A 25,651-nucleotide genomic window follows, 5' to 3' on the forward strand; every position below is an offset into this window, starting at 1 on the left:
GTCATCTTAAAACTTGAAATGATACTACTTCTTTCAACGATGAATTATTTGTTTTTCGCAGAAACATGTAATTTTTCTTTGTTTTGCTTTGGTTTTTTGTTAACTCCTTAACCTACAATATCGTGTCAGACATCTAGCGAAAATTTTTAATTGAATTTAGGAGATCTAAGTGTTATTAATTCTTTTTAAATGTAAATTGAATATTACTTTTCTATTATCAATCGTTAACCTTTGAAGTAAACGTAAACATAAAATAAGCATTAAAATTTGTCGTGTTCTTAATAAATTATTAACGATATAGTAGTTGCATTGATCATAGTTAAGAAATAAATCATAGGGCAAGGGGTAAAAGTATACACGAAGTGCATTCGCCCTACGTTTGACGAGTACATACTTCATTTTTCATTTTATTGCGCGCAAAACGAGAGATTTTTGAAACTAAATTCCACAGTTAACAGGTTAAGTCGTGCAATCGCCAACGGAAAAAGCGTAACGGCATGTTCGATCTACATTGGCCAACATTTACATCAAGAACACGATGCCGGCAGTCAATCGCAATACGTATGTCGGACAAACACGCTGTGTTAATTCTTCCTCTTACGAAAAGCCGCGAGTTGCGCCGCTTGTCAAGTGATTGCTGTCGCTCATAAAAGGTCAGCATGTGGAATGATCTATAAATATGTATTATCCGAATACGGTAGACATGGATGTTTCGGATCCACATGTTCTATGCGAACGTTAATTATTCAACACTAAACGTACCGCGACCAGTCAAATGACTAATTTTAAAATTCGATTATTAATTTCACGCGGCTATGTACACTACTTTTTTATTAATCTGTTAACTGTAGAATTTAGTTTCCAAAATTTCTCGTTTTGCGCACAATAAAATCAAAAAATAAAATGTGTACTCGTCAAACGCAAAACGGATGCACCTAGGGTACATTTTAATGAAAAGCCAAAGCAAAACAAAGAATATTTACATGTTTATCTGAAAAAATAAATAATTCATCGTTGAAAGTATTAGTATTGTTTCAAGCTTTAAGATAGCATGTATACTCGCCAAACGCAGTTAACTATTTAATACTTTCGTATAGAGTGAAACATTTCAAAACAATCTAGCCTGTGTGATGCAACAAGATTATCGATTTGTATAAAACGTCATTAGCAAATTTTGGAACAAAAAATTCTCGACATGCGTAGTACGTCTTTCCAGCGCAAGAGGTTAAAATTTTACGTTTTTCTTTCTTCATTTAACCAGTTAACTGCGTTTGACCCGTACACACTTCATTTTTTAATTTTATTGCCTCCAAAATGAGAGATTTTTGAAACTAAATTCCACAGTTAACAGGTTAACTCCATATCAATTTTTGTATTATCCAATTAATCGGTTTTTCAATTTTTGTCTTTCCTTCTATTTCCAATAAGACAAATTCTTCATTTAAATTGGCTATCTTTATTTTATAACTAATTTTTTGACGGGTTACAATCAAATTAGCAGCACTGAATAAAATTTACTTTCGTTTTCGGAAATGTCATTATTACTATTTTTTTGTTAACTTTTCTTTTCTATATTTTGTTTTTTCTTGTACAAAGAGACTCTGTTTACGCGATCTCCATTCAAGTAAAACGAATCCACTTGAAACTGTTATTCTGCGTAAATAGAGGATCAGGTGTATATATAAAGTGTGGGTACATTTATTTTACGTACGTTATTATCTATGATCGATACAACTACTTTTCCGTTACCAACTCTTTTAAAAAATAAAAAAAATGTTAAGCACATTATACGTCAATGTTTGTTTTAATGTATTTAATTTAATTATTTATAGCAGAACCATAATTGTATAATTTAAATTCAAAAGTGTTGAGTAATATTCATCCTAGTGAAATTCTCTTTCAAATTTGCGCCACAAATTTACACGTTGTCATAAGGCAAAGGGTTACAGATAAATAAAACAGACAATTATATAATAAGAATGAGGAACATGTACTTGAAAGTTGTTCTTTGTTAATGTAACAATCTCCATAATATTAAAATTCACAACATGCAACACACGACAATAAAGGAAGCATAAATAATAATATCTTAAGAAAAGAGAATAAAATGTTAATCGAAAAAGGGTAATAATCGATTTAGTTACAATACTCTCATTATTATTACGTCATATTATTTATTGCGATTGTACGCTTATTGCAAAATGCGTGTCCACTATGGGCAAGTTGAAAACGCATCGCGGTGTAACAATTGATGTCATCTGAGCTCGCAATCCTCAGCAGAAAGTGATGTCACTTGTCCTTTATGTGAATTCCATTTTTAATCAATTCATAAAGCCATTCTACGCTTGTGTTCCCTCGCGTTTACAAGAAAGAGACGATAATACGGTCGACGTGCGACGTTCTCGTTGATAAAACTGAGGACCGCAATCGGGTGCAATCTGACGTGACTAAACGTGCAGTTGCGACATGTATTATCGCCCTCACAAAAATGAGTGGTTTATACAGAAGGTCGTGTATTCGTAAAGAAACGTATGCGGGAATGAAGCAATAATTGTCAAAAGTGTGAAACACTTCCATGTTTAAATATTTTTGTATCCAAATAAATCCACCATTATTTCTTTCTATTATATTAAACAATTTTAACATTTATACAACCGCCTGAAAGAAGGACTGTAACTATAACCTTTTTCATTATCGTTAATTAAACTCATTTAATCTATTCATTGAATAATTGGTTGTTGAAAGAATTAGTATAATTTTGAGTTTTAAAATTGTGTTTTATAAAAGTCAGAAAGATATTTAATGAATTGCAAATATCTCCGGTTTAACGCTTACTAAATAACCAAAAGGAACAATAAACAAAATGGATGACAATGCGTTGTTAAAGCAGAAGTGAGAGATCTCTCCATTCAGTTGACTAAGTATTAAAAATAATTACATATTTAAATACCTTCCTTTCGAATATTTCAATATTTTCCACTTCATGATTTAAAAGTTATTTTACGAATAATTTGTCATTCTAATATACATTCTTTAAATTTATTTAAATTTGCAATGAATAATTCATAACGAAAAATATTAATTGTTCCTTATTCTTAGTATAAATATTATATATAATTATAAAAGTTGTTCTTTGTAACATTTCGTAAAATATTATTTTATTGCCGATTGATAAAAGATCATTTTTTAATTTAGTTTTGATGAAAAAGCTATATCGCATTAATGAATATAATGAAAACATTTTTCTTCATTTATCAATAAAAGTTTCCCTTCTCTGTTAAAATAAAATCAACGTAAATAAACGTTTTATCTTCACCTGAAACAAATAATTTCTAATATTCTACCATGTAAACCTAACTATTTTGGTAATTAAAATTTGCAAAACTTTTGCAAAAAAATATTCAAAACATGCACCAAAGTTCAAAGCATTGAGAACTGGTTAAAAACGAAGTCTGTTCTGTTCAAAATATTTCCTTCTGCGAACGTAATTTATTGAATTAATATCATCCAGTTATAAGAATGAATTATTTAAATAAAGGTTCCTTGAAACATACTCTGTTTTATCAAAATTCAATATGAAAAACTGGAAACAGTTGTTTACATTCATCCGACGAACATTTTACATACGGAATTTATAGCTTGTTGTGTTGCGAAACTGGTGAATTATACGATTCAGTGGGATCGGATATCTAAAAGCAAGTTTTTGTAATCGGGTGCAATCCGACTTGATTAAACGAGACTGTTGCACCACGGCGGTTCTCTTATGAAAAGTAGAATTCTGCAACTGTGTGGAAACGATGCACAACCGTGATGTAATGGACGAGAATCAGTGTTTACAAAAACCGATATATATTATTTATTGCTCGTAAAATCGAACGATATGATTTAGATAAAATTTCATGTATCATGTGTCGTAATGTTAACTTATACATTCATCCTACACGCATAAATAAGTACATAAGTATCTCTTGCAAATTCAAAGTGGTGTTCAATCAAAATTACATTGACACATTAACTATTGTTAATAGACCTCAATTAAATAATCTTTTTTAATTCATATTTTTAAGAAAAGCAGCAGGTTATTTATTTTATAATAATAATTATTATATATAACTATCATGTATATTACTATGTACTACTATTATAATTAATAATATGATTGATTTATAAATTTTATTTTAAAGCTATAAATGAATATTGGATTCGTCAAACTGAAATAAAAGATTATAATAAAATATGGTACAGACTATAACCTATTACAAAAAATGATTGCTTAAACTACAATTATGTAGCACCTTAAAACGCAGACACGTTAATTCTTTATGTACACAGTATTGTATTTTTTTATATTAATAAATACGTTATTATTACATGTAATTAATATGCAACCTTGTATGTATACACAAATCCTGAATATTTCGTAAGCGATCCAGAAGTGTTCAATAATTATTTTATTGTTACAAGATTTCAAGTAATATTTTGCAATCACAGATGATTAGGTCAGTTCTTTTGTCCCTGGTGGTTTCCTTCGTTCGAAGAATTTAAATCTGTAATTCAGTCTACAAGTATTACATTCTGTGTACATACGTATTGCACACAGAATCATATACACAGTGTTCTTGTATTAGTGAGTATATCTATTAGCTATAGCTTTCAGAAAGGGACAGTCATAATCGTCGGGTCGACTTAGTGTGGTCACGGGTACATCCAAAATTTGACGTCTTTGATTTGCGGCTGCGCGTATCAGTGGTTAGTTTTACTGGATCAGGGGACCTAAGAGATTAAGGAGACTACCGACATGCTGAATCGCACGTACACAACGTGGTACGTAACTAATACACATCACTAATATTTCGCTCTCAACCGCATTTTGAATTTGCCATCGATACTGTTCCTTATAACGTACAATTTAATACATTCGTGACCAGCGTTACATAAAAAATGTGACAATAGATTATTTTTAGTTTTTTTCAAACATTCATTATAGAGTTCAAGTGAAACTACTTATTTTTAAGATTATTTCGAATATTTAATGCTTTTAACCAGTTAACTACGTTCGATGAATATACACGTTATTTTAAAACGCAAAATGCTACTAACTTTTTCAACGATCAATTGTTTCTTTTTTCAGATAAATGTGTAATTCTTCTTCGTTTAGCTTAGGTTTTCATTAGAATATATGTATTATAGATTAAAAAAGGCTAAACACGATGTAAATCGGACTACTTTTATCGATTTTAAGGAAATGAACCTTTAATTTTGTTAATTACATTCATTAATTATAATATTATTCGTTCATTGCAAGTCATAATCACTTTGAAGTCTCGTGCCTCGATCGTTGATGCTTCTTATTACATATTCTCATTCGCCGATTTTGTCAAACTGTGCTCTGTGTCCCCTCGCCGCACTTGCCCCTTCAGTTCGTGGAGACGCGAAAAGATATCATCTGTGGGCAGTGCATGTGCAACAGAGCTGCTAAGTACCTGTATTGTACCAAGCATGTAATGTTATATCAAGATAATTCAGTGATTCAATGTTCGATTACTAAGCGAATTCAATACTTCTGTCAATTTCTTGTGTCATATGCTGATAACTTTGTTTGCTTCTTTTATGAATTATGACCGACAGAAATTGACAATAATCCGATATACTGGTTAGAGTTATCCTAGATTAATAATATAGGAAGAAAGTTCTTTGTTTATATTGTGTTAGTAATGATAACAAGTAGATATCTATTAACAGTTCATATATCTAATATTATTATATGAGCTTAAAAAGGAAGATAATTTCTTATTTATATTATTACTAGTATGACATAAGATTAAAGAAAGAACTTTACAAACATTCTTTATTTATCAAATGGCTATGCATTAAATAAGCATATTGATTAATCGATTCAGTACCAAATTAAAATCCATTTGGAAACCACTGAACAAAATAAAATTTTTGTTATCTTTTTTATTTTTTATTGTGAAGTTGAATAAAACTAAAAATAATTTTACTATAACACCAATAATACATTTATAAGTAAATGAATAAAGTATTATTAACACAATAGGAAACCTTATTTATTAAGAAAATATAATTTTGAATCGAGATTCTTAACACGTTGACTGCCACGAAAAACGACAACGTTTTATGCATCACTTATTATTTTCCTAGCAAAAGTAAAAAGGAAGAATTATTAATTATTTGGTATCATAGTTGTTTCGTTATTCTATTATCTAACTATTTACATTACTGAATATTTTTATTCGACATCAGTTATCTTACACGTTATAATTATTTTCTTGTAATTTCGAAGCTCCAGTCATCGATGACCGCTGTGGCATTCAACGCGTTAATGTGATAAGCTGTCACCTTGAATCAAAAGCATTTAAAAATCATTTATTTTTTCTCTTTTGAATTAATTTGACACTAGATTGATGGAACGAGTCAAGTCGACTCATAACGAATTTTACAAATATTATTTTGTAAATGTTTGGGTCAATTTTGATTGATAAAGTTACGCAAATATGTAGCATAATTGTCTACCTTTAAATTTCTAACTTCTAAAATCTAAATGAACGAATATCAATTTTTTTAAAGACGATAAAACAAACTGTATAGTAAATGTCCGTAAGTCTAATTTAAATGCATAAAATCAACGTCTGTAGCCCCGTAATATTCATGAACTTGGTGCATTGAACTCGCCATTCACCTTCGACATTATTAGAATAAAAACAGAAACAAGATAAACAATCCTTGTAGTTATCATAATATGATTTCGAGCTATCGCGAAAAAATTTTTTGTCGGCAGTTCTTTCGTTTTCTAAATCTTCACAATGTACAACGTACTTGTACTAACAATGTACTTTTTATTGGATTGATGCAAAGTTTTGAGGTTTTTTTCTAAAAAATAAAGACGAAGAAAGAAGTGTCCTTTATATACGTTACAATAGTTTGAAAACAGGTATTATTTGCTTCGAAGAGAAAAGTCTTTTTGTTAATCACGCACAAGAAACGTCAAAGTCTTTGTATCAACACAAAATATATCATCAGAAACAGTATAAAAATTTATATTTGAAACAACCAAATACGTTTCGAACAAAAAAGTCAAATTTATCTAAAAGGACTTCGTAATGTTTATGTATGCAGTATATGAATTAATTGATAATATTGGAAACCTAAACGAATGATGAAATTTTGATATGTATGACCGTAAGAACTTGAAAGCACGTATAAGTATATGTAATACTCAAACTCTACGACGTCTTTTCAAAACAACTGCTCGTGTGTGAATGCTAATCTGGTATTAACAAGGTTGTAATATATTCACCCAATACATGAATTAATTCGTGATGCTATGACGAAGCGCACACAACGTTAAGTCGTTTTGCAATTACTACAGTAATCAAATATACACTACTACAATAGTGCATAAATACAATCTTAGTAATTTATATCTGTTATACATATATTACTGAATTTAATTACTTCGATTGTATAATACTATCACATGAATGAAAATAGAAACATTAACAGAAATTTATGTATTTCACTCGACTTTCATTCCACTTCTTTGTTGTTCTCAAAATAGCTGAAATAATTCTGTATCATGCGTCATATCAAAATTATTTTAAAAATAACATACTGCATACTTTTTTAAACGACACAGAATATACTAACACGATATATATTGTTTTCTTATGTTTGTTTTTTGTCATGGTTTAAACTTATTTTGATAATGATATTTTATATTACATAATATGGATACTAAATATGGATAATATTACACAAATTATCAGCTGACAAATAGTTCGGAAGTGAATCAACTCGATTATTAGCAAAGTTGAAAATATTATTACCCTTTTATGAGAAATAAGTTGAATGAATACCTTAAAAATTGAATCTACCCATTTTTATAAAACAGATATAGTAATAGCAACTAATATTTTGTTTATACGCATCAGGACCTACAATTTGGAATAGGTTCCACAAAAGTAACGCTTGTGCTGGTTATACACTTCCCTTGGTAATTATTTACGATAAAATGCGAAATACAATAAAAAAATTGAAAATTTACCGCAGACTTCATTACCGTTCTAATTACTTATGAACATAGTTCTTTCATGCTGTACACTAATTTCATTAATTAGTAATTATTTTTAACGTTAATAATAATTTAATACCTTCTTAAATTTCCTTAAATAACCATATTAATTTTTCATAAATATAAATGTTAAAAATGTAAATAAATATAATATACCTAAATGCGAAAAAATAGGTATAAATACAATTGAAGTATTAACTTTTTTACATACGTGAAGATACACTTTTATGTTTACTTTTTCATTTCTTATTATTTTGGTTGATTAAAACGTGATAATGTGTGAGAAAGTTTCGTCATAAAATTTGTGGTAAACGTGCGATACGAAGGAAGCAATACCCTTCCCGTTTTGCGTCAGACTATCAAAATACATCCGGTTAAGTTACTTCATTTATATTCACCTCACTTTTTACACACGTACTAAATTAACCTCGCAAAATACTATTTGAATGATAATTCCTTTTCAAATATTTTGAAATATTATACAAAAATAATTCAAGAAACGCATCAAATTAAACAACATTGAATTTTATAAACACTATTTAGTAACTGATAAAGTCAATTTTAATTGACGCAATTACACGAATATATATCTTAATTGTTTACCTTTCAATCTTCGATTTTCAAGATCCAAATGAAGGAACATCAATCTTTCTATGTAGGAACAATGGAACAAGCTGCATAATAAACGTCCGTAATCCTAGTGCGTTAAAAAAGTCACATTCTCTCTTTTAGCGAAACATCCAAAGTTTGAAGTTTATAAAATTCACGTAATAGAAAAAGAGAAGAATATCTGTTTCACTGTTAACGTTCGTTAAAAACGAATGAAACGATTAATTAAACGCGCGATTAACTAAGAACGAATGGCGCAATCATTATCAAGCAATTAATAATATATCTTACAACATACGTTTACTGCGAATAGCACCTCGAAAGCAATAAGATCACTTAAAGTCACCGGAAGAAACAATTTTTGTGGACGACCGCCCACGTCATTACTTTTTCCTCCGCATCGGATCGTCTCGTGAGGCATCCGCAAAAATAGTTTCGGCCGTGAACATAATCGTACGTCCGGTTCGTTTGCCATGAGAATGTTCGTGAGCTTGCATCGCGCCAACCTGCAGACCGACTCTGTGTTTATACAAGGCATTACAAAAGGACTCGCAGAAACTCGAGAAATCGTGATTGCCGCTAAACACCCACCACTCGTATGAAATCATGAACAATGACAAATTTTGAAACAGAACAAAGCTGTGACTTCAGAAAGACAGGAAAAATCATTCGTACAAGAAATTTAACGTTGTTACTGTGCGATATTATTCGAATGCTTGTTATTACTTTATATTTATATTAATTACAACAAATATACTTGTTGATCGAATTTTAACTGAAAATTTATAAATTAATTGTCAAGATACTGTGAGATCTTATTAAAGAAGCAAGTATCTGAATTTATTTGTATAATAGTTATTTTAGAAATACGCGTAGATAGTTAAAGGATTTTCTATCTTTAAATAGATATTTGATGTAGAACAAGGATTCCAAATCATTTTTATTTCATCAATTTTTGGTACGAAATTATAATAAAATGATGTATATAGTTTCTCATAAATATCGGTGCCTTTGAATTGAATCGACCGAAATATTAGCCAAGTATGTATAAAGGTGTTTGATACTTATTCTTAGTTTTTAAAACTGAGAATTTTAAATACGTTGAAAGAATTTTAAAATTAAAAAATAGATTTATGTGCATGGATTTAAATAGAAATTAGTGTAGATAGGAAAATTACTTAAACTCTATTTAACTCCACAAAACAAGAACTGGCAAATCTATTTTTAGTATTGGTGGAACTGAATTACGTATTTGTAGTAAAATTAAATTATATTTTATAAATATACACATCATGAGTTTGAATTGCCATAGTATAGATAACGGCATGACTTAAAGTAAGAAGTTTGCCATAATTTATTCGTATTCCTTACTTCGTATTATGTTCTTGTTATCACGTTTCTACATTTGTAATTTATTCGGCGTAAACATTATTATTAAAAAAATTGATTTTGAATTTAGAAAGTTAAACATCAATCAAGTACTTACATCGGCACTTAAAATTTAAAAAATTCAGAAAGTGGTATTAATTTCTTCAGCCAGTGAATGGCTCATATCCGCGATTGACGTAAATGCATTATCATCTCCATCAAAAGTATAAATCTCCTTCGTATCGCAAAACTGCTGGTGTCAATGTACAGTTTGGAAAAGAAATATAAGAGTTCAACATTCTTTAAAAACAGAAATCCTAATAACATTCAAATAAATATTCAAAACACTGAACCTTAACTACTGAATCAATACTTATCAAAATTCCATAAAATCGAAACAATTTTCTTAATAATATAGAAATTGGAAAGTCAAATTTCTGAGTAGCAATTGCTTTCTTAACATTCTTACATCTCATAGATCCAACAAAATACCGCGTGTTCGATACAACACCAAACAAATTAATATTTATATCTGTATAAAAATGATGTTACCTAAATTCAATATCAGAAACTTACGTAAAAGTGTTAAACTAGTTACCAGAGATACATTTGAAGTTTCATTATACCAAGAATGTTCAGTGTGTTCACCCTTACTCGTCTAAAGATTACCTGTCTAGAAAGTTCACGAACAATACTCCCAATTTCTTCTTTTGTAAAATTTGTTTAACTTCTTACCTTAGCGAGTACGCTTTTACAAAGTATTTATAAGAAACAACATAAGTAGGTCGTTGATGATGGTCGCAGCATTCAACATGTTACAGTTTTCAATATTTAATACAGTGAATGATTCCACGATTGCACGCAATGAAAGAAAAACTGATAAACATTTCGTAAACTATTTACAATTGCTAATGAAAACATGACATAACTAGACCAGAATTTTTCCGTTAGATGTCGTTGATAAATACTTGAAAGAGTTTCATTCAGTTATTAAGAATACGGAGTTTTCTACATTTACTTAGAACCAGTCATTCAATTATTACTTATTTGCATTAATCATAAATTAATTCGTTAGTGATAATTTTTCGAAATACATTGGAAATCCGTTGCATCATGAGAATGCAACCAGTTTGGCTTAATTAAAGACATTTTGGAAAACTTAAAAAGTGTACCCAAGCATAAATTTAAAATATTTTTATATTTTAAACAACCCTTTCACTCTTCTACTTCTTTCCTTTCTTTAATAATCCTACACTTTTAACATATATATAAATACAAAACATAATAAAGTACAAGCTATTAATTAAGATAAAAGACATTTTCTTAATTTCTTAGTATACAATATAATTATTTTCAAATTCTGAATTCTATAAACTACTTGAAATAAATATAGCAATAACTGGGCAATTAAGGTTATATACATATAAATACTTAATATTTAATATAGAATATTTTTATAAATATTCATATTTACATTGTATATTTATATTTATAATAGTATAATGTAATGTATATTTATATTTATAATATAAATATGTTGTCCTAATGGCCTTAGCTGAATAGTTATCGGTATATTTACCTTAGTTAAAGTATACACGAATTTCCATTAGCATACAGTAACCACATAACGATTTATAGTAAAAATATCTTGAAAACGCTCAGGACATCCACTAGATAATCATAATTCCAGGGACGCATCGTCACGATTCAAGAAACCGGAAATTATTTGAAAATTCCTGGTTCTTACGCAAGGTAGACGGATATCTCGGCATTTTCGTTCGAATCATGGCGCGCGAATGTCGTTGATATTCCCGTCACCGTGATCTATTGTCTTTGGTTCAGCGTGTCAGCAATGTACACTCGCCGATGAGTAATTCCAGGGTAATCACGACACGCGGCGAATCTCTTGTTGGCCCGTGAGTAAGTACGCGCTAACACGTTGACTGCCACGGTGGTCATTGATGACCAGAGCTTTCAAACTAGTCGAAAGTTATTATAACGAGAAATTGATATTGAATGAAGATATTGATAACATAAGTAACTAGACAATAATGTAATGTAGACACTGTAACACCAAATCTATAATAACTGTTTCTAATATCCTTTATCTTTGCTATGAAAAAATAAGCAATACTACCTATATTGTTGGGGAACCGCTTAATGGTTCGGCTGAGGAATTTGATTGATTGATCAGTTTTCATTTTTCTCATCTAATTTTCTGTCGAATTAAAATATTTAGTAACGTAAATAACTATACAATAAAGTAACATAAAACTTCAATACCAAAACAATTGTTTCTAATATCATTTGTCTTTGCTTTAAAAGACTAAGTAATTCTATACTGCTAAGAGATCATTTAATGGCTAGACTGAGGAATTCGGTGATTGATCAGTTTTCCTTTTTCTCACTTAATTTTCTGTTGGTTTTATTTTATAATTCCTGACATCTTCAATCGCTCGTTTAGTATTTGTCAATACGGTTACACGTAATCCGATGAAAACTATAAAACTGTAAACTAGGAAGACACCTCTTGCCCCTGTACAGTTCCGCTAAACATCAAGTCAACTCCCAACTGTACAAATCCCTTAGAATTTTCGTGGCAGTCAACGCGTTAACGAGCCTGTAAAGATCCAAAGGTAACAGCCGGTCAGGAAATTTGTAGTAGCATGACGAGTGTCACGTACACTCGTCCAAATGTTTTTCTCGCGCGCATCCATCTACCGTGGCATTATCAAACCGACCGGTGACCTTGTGTCTATCTCGACAATTCAATAATCTTTGTCTCCGTACCCGGATTTCACTAAGACCTGTTTCGCTTGTCAGTCAAAAAACCTGGCTAGGCGAGCATTGATCACTGACCATTATAAAAAGGGGTGATTATTAACCCATTCACATCATTCGTATACATACGCTCAATTTTCCTGGTCATTATCACAAAAAAATTGAGTATGATGTTATATTTTCCGATAGCTAGAAAATAAAAATAGAGGATGTTACCGAAACTAAAAGTAGTAATTCTGATTAGTAGTAGCTCTTCTTATTTATTGTAATTCTCTACTTGAATAAAATTTTTTTAAAATTGCTGATAAGGACCTTCTTTTTCATATTTCCTTATGATGTAAATGGGTTAACACATTCACACCGGGACATGTTTCTATTTGTTTAATCATACGTTGACAAGAAAAATAATGAAGTGGATTCTTTTGTTACGTATCTAGTTTTCTGACTTTAGTTGCTAATTGTGGATAAATGTTAATAAATAATTTGATAAATACTTTACATATTAACTTTGATTTCTTCTAATGTTATAAATTAGCTATGTACCGGCGCGCCGGTGATACATGCCGGCGTGAACGTGTTAAACTATGGGCACTTCTGAGTACGTTGAACACTTTTCATTTAAGATGAAATTTCAATTCAAACGGACCATTATTATATTATAATATTTTAATTACAAATATAAACGATATACGTAAAAGGAGTTGTCATCAATAAGAAAGTAGCAGTTGTCCCTTGTGCATAATCAAACTGAAGTATCTCCTGAACTATTAATTTTTCGACATGCTTGAGTTAATACTTATTATTGGGGGAGCAAGGCTGCATCAATTGATGCATAAAAAATATACAGTACTTAAAAAATTAAAGTTAATCTTGAAACCCTTGATGCGTCTACCCACAAAGGAACTAATGACATATACACTTTTTGAAACCATATACATAATTACTATTCAAACATTTCTCGTTGCTAAATAAAATTGAACTGGTAATGAAACTGAATTTACCTAAACCTTCATTATGTAACTGTTAAACAATAATATCATACCAGTATTGCTGTAGATCGTTTATTATCTGACATAATTCTCAATAGGGTTGTATGAGTACACCTACGTATATCATCGAAAAAAGTTATACCAATGAAAGCTTTCTCGTACAAATGTGTTTTGGTTTCATTTTATTCTCATTCCTTAGAGCCAAAAAAAACTCTGCCTATAACATCTATATGAATTTAGTTTTAAAATATTGAATAGACTCAATAGTTCGCAGTATTGTCATTATAAGGGGAAACCGTTGTTACGAATAATTAGATAAAGTTTTTAAATTAAAAAAGAATAAATAGCAATATTTCCTAGTTTATTGCTTTTACTATTGATTATTCAAAATAGTTTTCTTATAAAAACATATACTATTTGGAACAATCATATAAACGTAACCACTAAAAATGTGAGACATTTACCAAAACAATACGAGTCCACTGTCGAACATTATCTATATAAATTAAGGACTTAACTGTTTTTAACTTCACTCAGACCTGTTTAAAAATATTAAAAAAAGTGCGCGCAATGAAAATATATGTGTAGCTAATACTTGCAGCGAGAAGCAATAAAATACATAATAAATGAATGAACGAAGATGAAAAGAAAAATTGATTTTCTCAAACTGTTAATTGGTTGACTTGTGCTATTTTAGAATTCACGGCTGCAATTTTCAACCACGCGACCATGAAATAAGCAAATGTACAATATCGCTGATAAAAATAAGCGGAAAATACATTGACATAAAAACTTAAAACAGATAAAAAAGCTTTTCCCTGAGGAAAGAGATAAATATTTACAATGGCATATTCAAGGAATTCAAATTTGCAAAAGAAAAACAGGATATACTCGCTTTTTCCCTTTTTTTGTTTCCAAAACGAAGGTCGTGGCGAGTGTATTTGTTCGGATCAAAGATAGCCTTTCGCAATCATGGTTCGTCGATAACTTTCGAAATCCACTAATATCTGTTTTATTTGCAAATCCCCCATTTACGTGGAATATGAAACTTAACATTCGTTTCATCTGCGCCGCTGCTTTTATGGTGCCAAATTAATACATCAAATTCAAATTAAAAACTGAAAATTAAAAATTGAAAGTAATTTAAAAACCCGTTACAAACAAAATTTTAGTCATACAGAATCGCTATCTAAGCAGATCAGAATAAAAGGATATCTTGAAATACATTACTTTCAACAGTTTGAACACAATTTTAAAGGAAAACGCATCTGAAAAATTCAATATTGATTATAGATGGATTTATATTCGCTAAAAATGTTGTTACGATAATAAAATAATATAATCACGAAGCATTACTTTATTCGAATTGTATCGAATTCGTTTTTCGGACATTATGACCAGGCGATAAAAGATAAGAACTATCACGGTAGATTTCGCGTTTGGAAGCACTATGGTGGAAGAAAGGCTTAAAAATCGATTGATACTTTTACAGGTAACGATCCGGAAGACTGGTCGACGACAGAACATTTGTCCACCTAAAAATATCTAGGTAATCTCCAAAATAAAGCCCAAAAATCGAAAACCGTAATACGTTATCAAAAAGTCGCGATAAATGCTGTTCGGCCTTGGGGCCATTCCAGACTATATGACGAAATTTCGACGGCAATATCCGGCAAAAGATCACACGACTCTTTAATCGCGCAATGGAAAAGCTGTCCAGATGTTGCAAGAAGCAGAAAAAGGGAAACAATTAAAAGTAATTGACCGAACGTGTCACTTCAAATTAGTATACATATTTGCGTATGTGCATCAATCAAAATTGATCCAAACATTTACATAAAATTCAATATGGATCAAATTGACTCGTTGCAGCACTGCAGTTTCTTCATAAAAGTAACTGTAATGTGTACTTGTTATATAAATAAAACAAATGTATGTGTTAAACATATATAAATTATAACTGTTCAGGAAGTATTATATCAAATTTAAATTCAAATTTATTTCGACAATTACAAAATTTATTTACTTTATGATCAGATTGTAAAGATGTTCATAATTAAATCAAATAAATATGCGCACTATAAATAGATAAAACAGATGGAACAGATCACAATTGACAAACTAAAAGAGATAAACAAAACGATGCTATAATACTGACAACAATAGTATTACAGTAACAAAAAATACATGAGCAATAAAATATTTTGTAAATCAGAATTAATAATTTTGTAAATTAGAATTAATAATTATTAAATTTATATTTGTGAAACAACGTTAATTTTTTAAGGTTTACATTTCACATTTTATGATTATATCTTTGTCATGAAGTATCACGATACTTATATAAAATCATTAACATAATGACAGTCTCCATAATTGTAAATCGATAAATCGATATTCTCGATGTTTAATCAATACCTCGAACGACCTCCACTAGAATGTGGAAAAATTTATGAAATCGATCAAAGAACGCAAAACATTCAGTAGAAGATTATCAATCTTTTTATCGATACCTATTGCACTCCACCATAGATATATAATAAATCTACGATAAGAGGAAGAGTACACCAATTGTGTTTCACAGTCCAACGTGACTATCTTTCTCTTACTGGCTATCTTTCCCTTAAATGCACCAAGAAATATGTATATCTTGTTTCATTGAAAAAGTTTGATAATTAGGTGAATGACATAATAATTGGTTATTATTAGAAAACGTTGATCGTGTCGGATAAATACTTCGTCTGCGCACAGTATTCCAAACAAACAAACGAAACTTATTAATGATACTTGATTATATCTTCGAATGATTTCTAATTGCTTTATTTACTTTGTTTAATTATTTAATGATGCAACGGATTTTTAATTGTATTCCATTTATACGAAATTAAAAAGCAGAAAAAACAACAATAATAACATAACAATAATCTTTATAAATATTCACATTTTTAAAATGATCTTTTCTTTTAAAATTTAAATAACAAGATTAAGATCGTAAATTTCTATAAAATGGAATTTACTAAAATTCATTAAAAATTGAATACGAAAATACTTAAAAAGTTCTTTGATAGCATAAAAAGATATTATAAGTAAGATTTAAAATAAAAAATGCTTTGAACAGTAATACTTTTATTATTCAAGGTTCATAACCGTTAAAAATAGACGAAAATATAATTTTTTTCTCTGGATCTAGTAAAGTGGCTTGAAAGTTGTGGGGACCGTCACTTTGTATGCTTAACATTCTACAGGGTGGTCCCTGTAAAGTGTTACAAGTTATTTTCTGGGAACCTGTTAAGGATAGCAAAAAAATTCTGTGTTTTTTGTTTCCATGTATTATCAGGGCCTTTTACATGGCACAGGAAGCTACACTCCAACCATTTTATTCTTGTAAATGAATATCGTGGAATTTTTCCATATTTAGATAATTCATTGAAAGACAAGTACCATTGCTTCTTACAATATTTCATTGAATACAAACAGTGACTATTAATTTTATATTATTTACTTGACGCCCTACCTTTGATATTTTGTACACATATACTTCAGATATATAATACATATTTATTACAATCATTATAATTTAGCATCATTATCATCTTTTTATTCTGAATTCATAACATAAAAAAGCAAACTAATAATTTTTCTTTGCTAAAATATGACATAGAACATTTTACAAAGAAAATTCTTTAAACTACTTAAATAACATATTTTATATTTATCCATAAATTTGTAATCCCAAACTGTTGACTAGTTATTTTTACAGAAGTTTCACGGTTTGTATAAGTCATTGACCTGCGAAATGATTCAACCATCATTCATAGAAAAACCAAAATGGGTTGTATTAAAAAAGAAGACTAGCTTAAACAATATCCGGTTTGAGGATGAGCTGGTTTGGAAATACGAAGGCCTGGCTTGACACGAGTATGATTCAAACGCCACGCAATTGAAAAGTCAGACCTCTTCAGTAAACCATGCTTATATGATTTTTGCCGCGTGTATCGTATATCATCGAGTTATCAACGGTAAGAATCATTTGCGAACTGTTTACCCACACACGTATCACAACATGCTGTAATAAATTTAAACGAGTATGCATTGTGCATTAATTCTGATTAACGAAAATGACTACTATGTTTGGATGATACAATTGCGATTACTCTTTTAAAATACGAATCATTCGCTGCAATCTGAACGAACGTAATCAATTTTCGCAAATTATCATTGTTTGATCATTTAGTACCGCGATAACCAAGAGTTTAAAACCCTCTTATGTTTCGTCACGCCCAGCAATGAAGTATTTGGAAATCTGATTTCTATACCGGAAATTTCATTTCGCTCTTTCGAAGTAATTTTATCGAAAATTGAATTGAATATGAAATATAGTTATTAAAAATTGAAATTTGCCTTTCGGAAAATATTTTTGTAGAATGCTAGAACTGTAGAATAACTAGAACAATTATTTCGTAATTTCTTATAAAATTATAAATGTATTATGAAGCATATGTACATCTCCAAGCATTTTCCTAATTGTGATATATAAATGAATATATTAATGCAATTAATCATTTTTAACACTAATTGTTCCAGCACTTTTCCTACCGTAACCAGTCAAATAACTGACTACAAAATAATAGTAAATAAGTTAGATGATAAATTTTGTTTAATGAAAACAGAAGCAAAAGAAAAGACAAAAATTGAAAAACCGATTAATTAAACGATATAGAAATTGATATAAAGTTAAATGAATGAATGAAAATGCAGAATTTTAAATATCATTATTTGACCGATTCCCGGTGTGGTGAGTGTTAACAAGAGCAACTTCAAATTTCACGCTATAATTTTTAATTTCATTCTATTATTCAGAAAATTTGATATCTTTAACTATACACGATAATATTTTCTAATAATGTGATTTCATTATAAAGCATATCGGACTTAACGCGCCACCAATTTATTCAATATTTTGTGTTTTTTTTTATATAGCCTCTACATATTTCTATAATTTTGGATTTTCAATCTGTCTGCTACCTTGAGACGTGTAATAAGGTTATAAAGTGTATTTCAAGAAATGACTCAAAAGAGCAGCAAACGCGTTTCAATTTCTTCGTGACGAAAGCTACCGCGCGACGACTCTACATTTTCTCACGGTCATATCAGAGTACGTGGGTGAGGTTACATGCCCTTAGTTACCGACGATTGTTTAAAGCGAGCCTCCTTTCGGTTGCTAAGGAACGTTAAGGTAGGTCAAGGGCGCATCGTTTATACGAAAAGAATATCCCGAAAGGATCCACCGTCCCGCGGCCACGATTTATCGATTGAAAACGCTCCCAAATACAATTCGACCCGCTAAATCTGATCCCTTATCTAGGGAATTTCTCGTATAATAAACACGCGTCGAATCCCGTATGTACGTACACACGATTTTATCACGGTGCTCGATCGCAACACGAGTGGAAAATTTCAGCAAGAAATTGCAATCAATCCGATTAATAATAAGTTACGGACTCTGGGATGATGTAAAAGAGGTAAATACTGTTACAGATAGCCTGTTGTAAACGTGCAACGGATTTGCATGTATGACCGCGTGTCGCGGTTTAGGATGCCCACGTACGTACTTATGTAGCCAGTGACGCAGCTTTGGATCGCGAGGCCCCATTAATCTTATCGGGCCGACCGTTCTACAATTTTCTAGTACCGTTCGTCGAATGTTCTGCAACTTTATTGCGCGTTGCATCACAGGTCAAGATTAAATGTAACTCAACAAAATATTGCGAGTCGAAGATAAAGCCACGCACGGTGAATCAGTAACGCGACTAATAGGGATTTAGAAGTTCGTATTTGTATTATGAATAACGTCTTTGTGGTTGATCGCCGAACGAACGCGTTTTCACAGGAAAGTTAAAAACGTTGACGTGATTCGAAGTCGTATTAAATAATACGAGCTCGTTCGTTTCTCATCGATACGCGGAGTGCATTCATTACAATTTTTAACGATTAAAAAAAAAATAAGCTATCTTACCGCAGGAAGCACGGGACAAAGAAGATTCCCGTCTATTGTGATGGACCTTCGAAAATTTCAGTCACGTTTTTCACAAGCACAAAAAGCACGCGAGGGCACCGATCCACGGGGACGGGCCTTGCGCCGACACTGTAGAGTCCAGGGAGCGCGCATGCGCGTTCATCTCCCCCTCAGCCCCCGCAACCCCTCCCCATGGCATTTCGCTCACCGATTCCGTCGGGTTAATTCGAGGCGGCGACCGTGGCTTTAGTCGTTTGCTGCACAATGGCGCGATCGGTCTGTACTTGCTCGTTCTGCTGCCGCCGTCGTTTCTGAGCGGAGGGTCGGCCCAAAACGTTGGACCGTCCGTTGCGCGGGATACAAATCTCTCTGCAGTCTCCCCCGTTCGTCAACCGCTCAGCTTTCCAGTTCACTCTTGGAGCCTTCCATTCAAACAGCCGCAGTCTGTGCGACGGAAGAGAAAAAAAAGCATCATCAAATTCCGACCACTCGTCGGTGAACGAACACACCAAGAACGGTGAAGAGACACCACTACCAACACCATCCAGGTAGAGCAGCCAAACAGGAAGGAGCCAGGTTTGATCCGACGCGCGCGCTATTCGAAAAACCAATACTCCCGGAAGTGTCCCGGAGAATTCGATTTTCTAGCAAACGGCGGTTTATCAACAACGTCTTTGGGGGAAACTCGGTCCTAACGTTCGACCGTTTCTCCATTCCAACCTCCCGTTCAGGAACGTACGGCAACAACGAGAACATTGAAAGGTAACCTGCCCTGCATGCTGGCGTCGCTCTTAGCGTCACGCTGGAAAACGTATTGGGAATAAACGATAGGAGAAAAAAATAGGAATTTGTGCGCGTACATAACCGTATTTTGCGTATCGAAGTCGCGCGAGTACAGTGCAAAGTGCAGTGATTATTACTGACGCGTACCGGATCGATGTCAGTCTCTCGGTTGTATCGTGTATTTACTTTGGTGCGCTTGCCCTGATATCGGTGCACCCCTGCTCCCGTTTACCATCGGTTCTTTTACTTTCGTAATTGAAGATTTCACGATAACCGACAACATTTTTCATTGGAATTATTGAACGAGTTTGAATGTCGCGAAAATGATACGAATGTTTACCTCGTAATGACATTCGACATTTCAAATGATCATTTTGAAGTTTGCTCGATCGGAAGATCGAAAACGATAAACCATTTTCGTCACTAATCTTGTAGTTAATAGACGTCGGAAGTCCCGCTAACGCCGGCGCTATTCATTGACGGAAAACCATGGACTGCGTGAACGGACGTATTAGGCAATTAATTTATTTCGCGGTATTGCGTCACGTTTGCGCGCGCTATTAATGCAACCGGTGCCCGCAATATCGCCGTGACAACTGTGAAACTCCGCCATTTTGACCTTACCGAAGGATACTGCTATCTGCTGGGTAGTGTACGTGTTAAGTATACACGCGTTTCGACACGCGCTACCGTGCCGACGACGCAACGCTTTACTAATTTCGAGCCTGCTGTTTCGTCAGATAGTCGTTCATTCAATAAAAGTGGATAGGGGACGCTCGCTAGGTTCCAGGGTCCGTGGCACCTGGTGGTAACCGCTGCCTTTCTGCTTGAATACTGACCCTGATGCAATTCGAACGGGATATGGGGTGACTTTTGACTAGCTTCTCAAGATAAAAACGATCGATCAGAGCCGTGGCCGGCTATCAAATATCATTCCAGAATGGAAGGAACCAGGCAAGAAATATCTCGCGCACATCCCTGATCTTTGGAACGGCGGGAGTTTTGCGCAAGTGCGTAGATATCGTAATAGCACGTTTTCGCTAATGTCTCGATAGTCGACGGTTGTGCCAATGACCAACTCGAGCGAGCGATCAAGCCGGCTATGTAATTCGAATTTCTGATACGCGCCCAAATTATTCGTTTTCGTTTTCAAGGTCAACCTCTTTCAGTTTTGCGTTATTCGGCAACTATAATAAGCAAGACGCGAACGTAGCTCCGCACATTTCGACGCGGTGAAATAACATGGCCAGTAACAAGTAATTTGTCTCAATTTCGAACTTTCATCTTGGTCGCAATGAATCCTGCGTTGTGTATTTTAAAGGACTCTTTTTACATACTTGCGTATCCTTGAATTTCAATGCTTACGGAAGAAACGAGTTGTTTTTATGAAAATGAATCACTAGTATTCTTTTTAACCGATTTGCTTATTAATATTTTCAAATTTGTATTTTACTTGGAAAAGTGATTATGAATTGTAAACCATGAAACAAGAGAGAAATTCCGTTACTCAAGAAGATTGATACAATATCAAGATATTGAGATCGGAGTACATATAAATAGTAACCGAAATGAGGTAATAAAGTGTCCGCATGTTATGGGTGACGCGCAATGAGGTGTGAATAAACTAGAGGGGAAGGTTTGATAAAAATTGGGTGTTACATTACCGACATTAATAACGACCGAGGATTCTCTTGCATCACGTTTTATAATTTTTCTGCGACCGGGCTTCCTCGGCTGGCTAGAACGTTACGGCACAACGACCGCCTTACAGCGATATCCCTGACCTTACGATGTCCCCTTCTCCATAGAAATTGCACACAAGGCAGGACGAATGTCGAAACGTAGTCTTTTGAAATTGTCCGTGAATCACATAGAGTTAATGGACGGAACTCTTGTCATTTGAGTCCCATTATGTATACACGGCAACCGACATCAGAATTTTTTCGCATCACAATGTGTGTCACTGCGCTTTGCTCTGTACCCGAAACCGAATCATTTAAAACTTGCATCAACATTTTACTACTTTTACACATTATTTAAAGAATTCTAACGCACCTTTGAAGATTTCAAATATTTACATTTACATTTCCTTTTCTTTCTGTGTGTTACAGAGCTTTTTCGTAAACGTGACCGATTGTCACCCACGAAGATCTCCGTCCAAGGACCCACAGGTAGTGCGAAGCAACTCTCTGCGTGGGCCCTCGCACAAGTGATATTCTTAACTATAATTAATTGGTATAGATATATATGTATATATATATATGTATATTGATATATATATGTATATATATACACACGAGTTTCGTACCTCGATAAAGCTTTAAAAGGCGTTAATCGCCTGTTAAAATCGATAATCGTCGCAGCTACCGCGTTGGTAACCCCGTGACGTGAAGTGTGTTCAAGGCTATTCCGTTTTAACGGTACACCGACAATATTACTTTTTGAATTCTAAAAACTGATTGAATTCGAACGGCGCAACGGCACTCGTCATCCGCGACAGAGAACGTAATCCGCAGGAGATATTACGGAACAGAAGACACAGGAGTGTGGAGACGAAACACAGTGTAGTGTAAGAAACGGTGCGCGTGTGAAAACGGCACAATATGAGAGTGACAGCCGCCACAAGGCAGTATCCTCTTCATCTGCAAGGGACTCGTACCAACAATGGAAAGTTCCTGGTTAATCCCAACAATAGTCAGGACATCAGTCAGCAGCCAACAAGCGACGAGACGAATTCTGTGCCGCCAGTTGTCTTCCCTAGTTATGAACCGCTGCCCACCGATCACCATGGACCCGCCATACTTGGCGATCGGTATGTACTTCTCGGTCCGGCCGAGGGGAGCGCTCTGTATCGATGCGTCGACGTCCACACCGGCCAACAACTCGTCGCAAAGGTGAGTTTCCAATTTTCGATTGGGCACGCATACCAGCGTTTATTGATTTTAACTCGGCACCGTGCATAGTACGCGATGATGTAATACGCTGTGTAGCTTTCAACAAAGCGGCACGACAATACGGCCCGATACATTTTGCATATCGGAACCGAAGATCTCGAGCTTAACGCGCGCATTTTGAATGACAGCAATATTTATTGTGGACATCTGTTACTGTCATTAATTGAATAATTTCAAATGAATATTTCGAGAAAAATAGATTTATTAGTGCGATATTTAATGATTTTTCTATGCACGTGAACTGTATTTTCAAAATTATACAAATAATGTAATATCAAGTTGTAGTTACTGATCAAACTATTCGTTTAAAATTAAGTCTAACCTAATTTATGATTCTATTTGAATTAAAATAAATGATGGTACGCAGCGTGATTGAATAATAAAGTAAATTTTTGAAGATTCGTGAATGTCGAAATTTGATTAAAATCGTTGAAAACTGAGAAATATCTAACGTGAGGTATTTCTAAGCCGACCAAGAAAAAATAGTATCCGACGATGATGTCGAAACGTTTCGTGTTTATCCTTGATAGAGCAAACGCATCCCGCCTCCAGGATACGTGCCACGTAAGACTCGAAGGCAGGTGTGCAAGAACATGTCCAATAAAAGTTTACACGTTGTATCGATGAAAATCACCTTTCTAAACTGTTGCCTGCAGGCTTTTCGTTCCGTATTCAGGTCGAACAGGAACGTTTCGCGCGTTATCGGTCGATGCCACCAATACATAACCCCACTAGGCGAAAAATGGTCTACTTTGTTTCTCTTTATACCGGATATGCTTGTTGACGATGATGCACGGTCTTACACGTTGAACTACACGTAAATACATACGTGGAAATATTTTTACACCGATTGCTGGGAAAGATTGCTCAACTCTTTGAGTACCGGCGCCATTTTTCTGAACTCCGAGGCGGTTTCTCGGTAAATTTCAAATTTTGCGTCTTCATCAATAATTTTAATGATCATTTTAATTACTACGTAAGGTCTTTTTAAACAATGTTTATAGAATGAGATGTTAACCAGTGAATATATACTTTAAAAAATCATACAACTTTATTCGATTAATTCTAATGTCCTTGTTCGAATGATAAATTTTACATTTACTCCAAGAAAAATCAGTTTACTGTTCTATGGTCGCAGAATTCGAATGGTCGCAAGAATCTCTTGAGCACTATGTTAAACAAATTTGATGTGTTTCTTTTTTTTCGTGTATGTTTCATTTCGTTACTATCTTATTAAACTGATGTGATGTATGGAAGTTTTTCTTCTTGTACGTACTATCAACTCGTCATTAGATGTTTGCTGACTCACACGATATGAAATGCTTATGTTATCTTTCTGTGATTTAATGATGACTTAACAGGACCACCATGTAATAGTTTTCGGGCACTATATAATAATCGCTCGTTACTTCCAACATAATTCGAATGAAAATAGAATGTTTTGATTGTCTTGACATACGAAATTACATACCTGGGCAACCAGATGATAGACAATAGATTTTTGTATAATTAAAAAAAAGTATAATTACTTCCTCTATAAATTATTACATAAATAAATCCCATGTAAATTATAATTTATATTTTAAAAAATACATAACAATTTCGTTGTTCCATAATTTTAGCATTAACGAAATTGCATAAATAATATTTGTCAACTCAAGAGGATTGTTCTCTATGTTATGAATATCTTTAAATGAAGATCGGTAGTGGAAGCTGAGAAGTAGAATCAGTGGTTTGAATATTTTTTAGAGCATGTCCTCGACCGTAAATACAGTTGCATCGGTTAGAAAAAGTAGCGGATCCCCTAGTATCATTCCGGTATTCCTTCTCGCGTAACCAGTGACCGTTATTTCCATTGTCACCAGTGTCGTAGTCTTCAATGGTGCAAACATGTATGTCACTCTCCGAGAAAAGTTTCTCGGAATATTATTACGCCAACCTTCACCGCATTTCTCGCAATTAAATCCCATCGTTGTTGCATTTCTAATACATATTGCTATTTCGAGAACGCAATCCTTGGGCACACGGTGTTTACCTTCACGCGTTAATCCTTTGCGGT

The 25,651-nt window shown here is 32.9% G+C and overlaps 2 protein-coding genes and 1 long non-coding RNA gene across 17 annotated transcripts in view; 1 reads left to right on the forward strand and 2 right to left on the reverse strand.

Annotated features, from left to right (window-relative positions):
• The window catches only part of LOC116431165 (putative RNA methyltransferase CG11342), a 77,234-nt gene extending 56,121 nt beyond the window's left edge, over positions 1-21,113 (reverse strand). For 4 of the 11 annotated variants that reach the window (XM_031986236.2, XM_031986226.2, XM_031986227.2 and 1 more), the window contains exon 1: positions 19,856-20,042. Coding sequence is in view for 1 of the 11 variants with exons in the window: in XM_031986224.2 (XP_031842084.1) it covers positions 20,979-20,998 (20 nt within the window). In the remaining 10 variants the exon portion in view is untranslated. Of the gene's footprint in view, positions 1-9,088; positions 9,208-19,855; positions 20,044-20,063; positions 20,200-20,978 lie in introns of those variants that run through there. The other 7 variants (XM_031986238.2, XM_031986234.2, XM_031986224.2 and 4 more) reach the window with 7 other exon arrangements.
• Positions 4,670-25,651, forward strand: part of trbl (tribbles pseudokinase 2) — a 50,691-nt gene continuing 29,709 nt past the window's right edge. The window contains exons 1-3 of one of the 5 annotated variants that reach the window (XM_076364919.1): positions 20,468-20,617; positions 22,750-22,847; positions 23,002-23,532. In XM_076364919.1, the coding sequence (XP_076221034.1) occupies positions 23,242-23,532 (291 nt within the window). In that variant the 5' untranslated portion in view covers positions 20,468-20,617; positions 22,750-22,847; positions 23,002-23,241. Of the gene's footprint in view, positions 4,829-20,467; positions 20,618-21,178; positions 21,291-21,328; positions 21,649-22,749; positions 23,533-25,651 lie in introns of those variants that run through there. The other 4 variants (XM_031986218.2, XM_031986219.2, XM_031986221.2 and 1 more) reach the window with 4 other exon arrangements.
• On the reverse strand, positions 4,819-9,122 carry LOC143174237 (uncharacterized). Its single transcript, XR_012998033.1, has 3 exons — positions 9,000-9,122; positions 8,696-8,789; positions 4,819-5,483 (listed from the first exon to the last, which is right to left on the reverse strand). It is a non-coding gene; the product is annotated as an uncharacterized LOC143174237 (long non-coding RNA).

The sequence above is a fragment of the Nomia melanderi genome, chromosome 2 (assembly GCF_051020985.1).
Source record: "Nomia melanderi isolate GNS246 chromosome 2, iyNomMela1, whole genome shotgun sequence".
Taxonomy (NCBI): Eukaryota; Metazoa; Arthropoda; class Insecta; order Hymenoptera; family Halictidae; genus Nomia; species Nomia melanderi.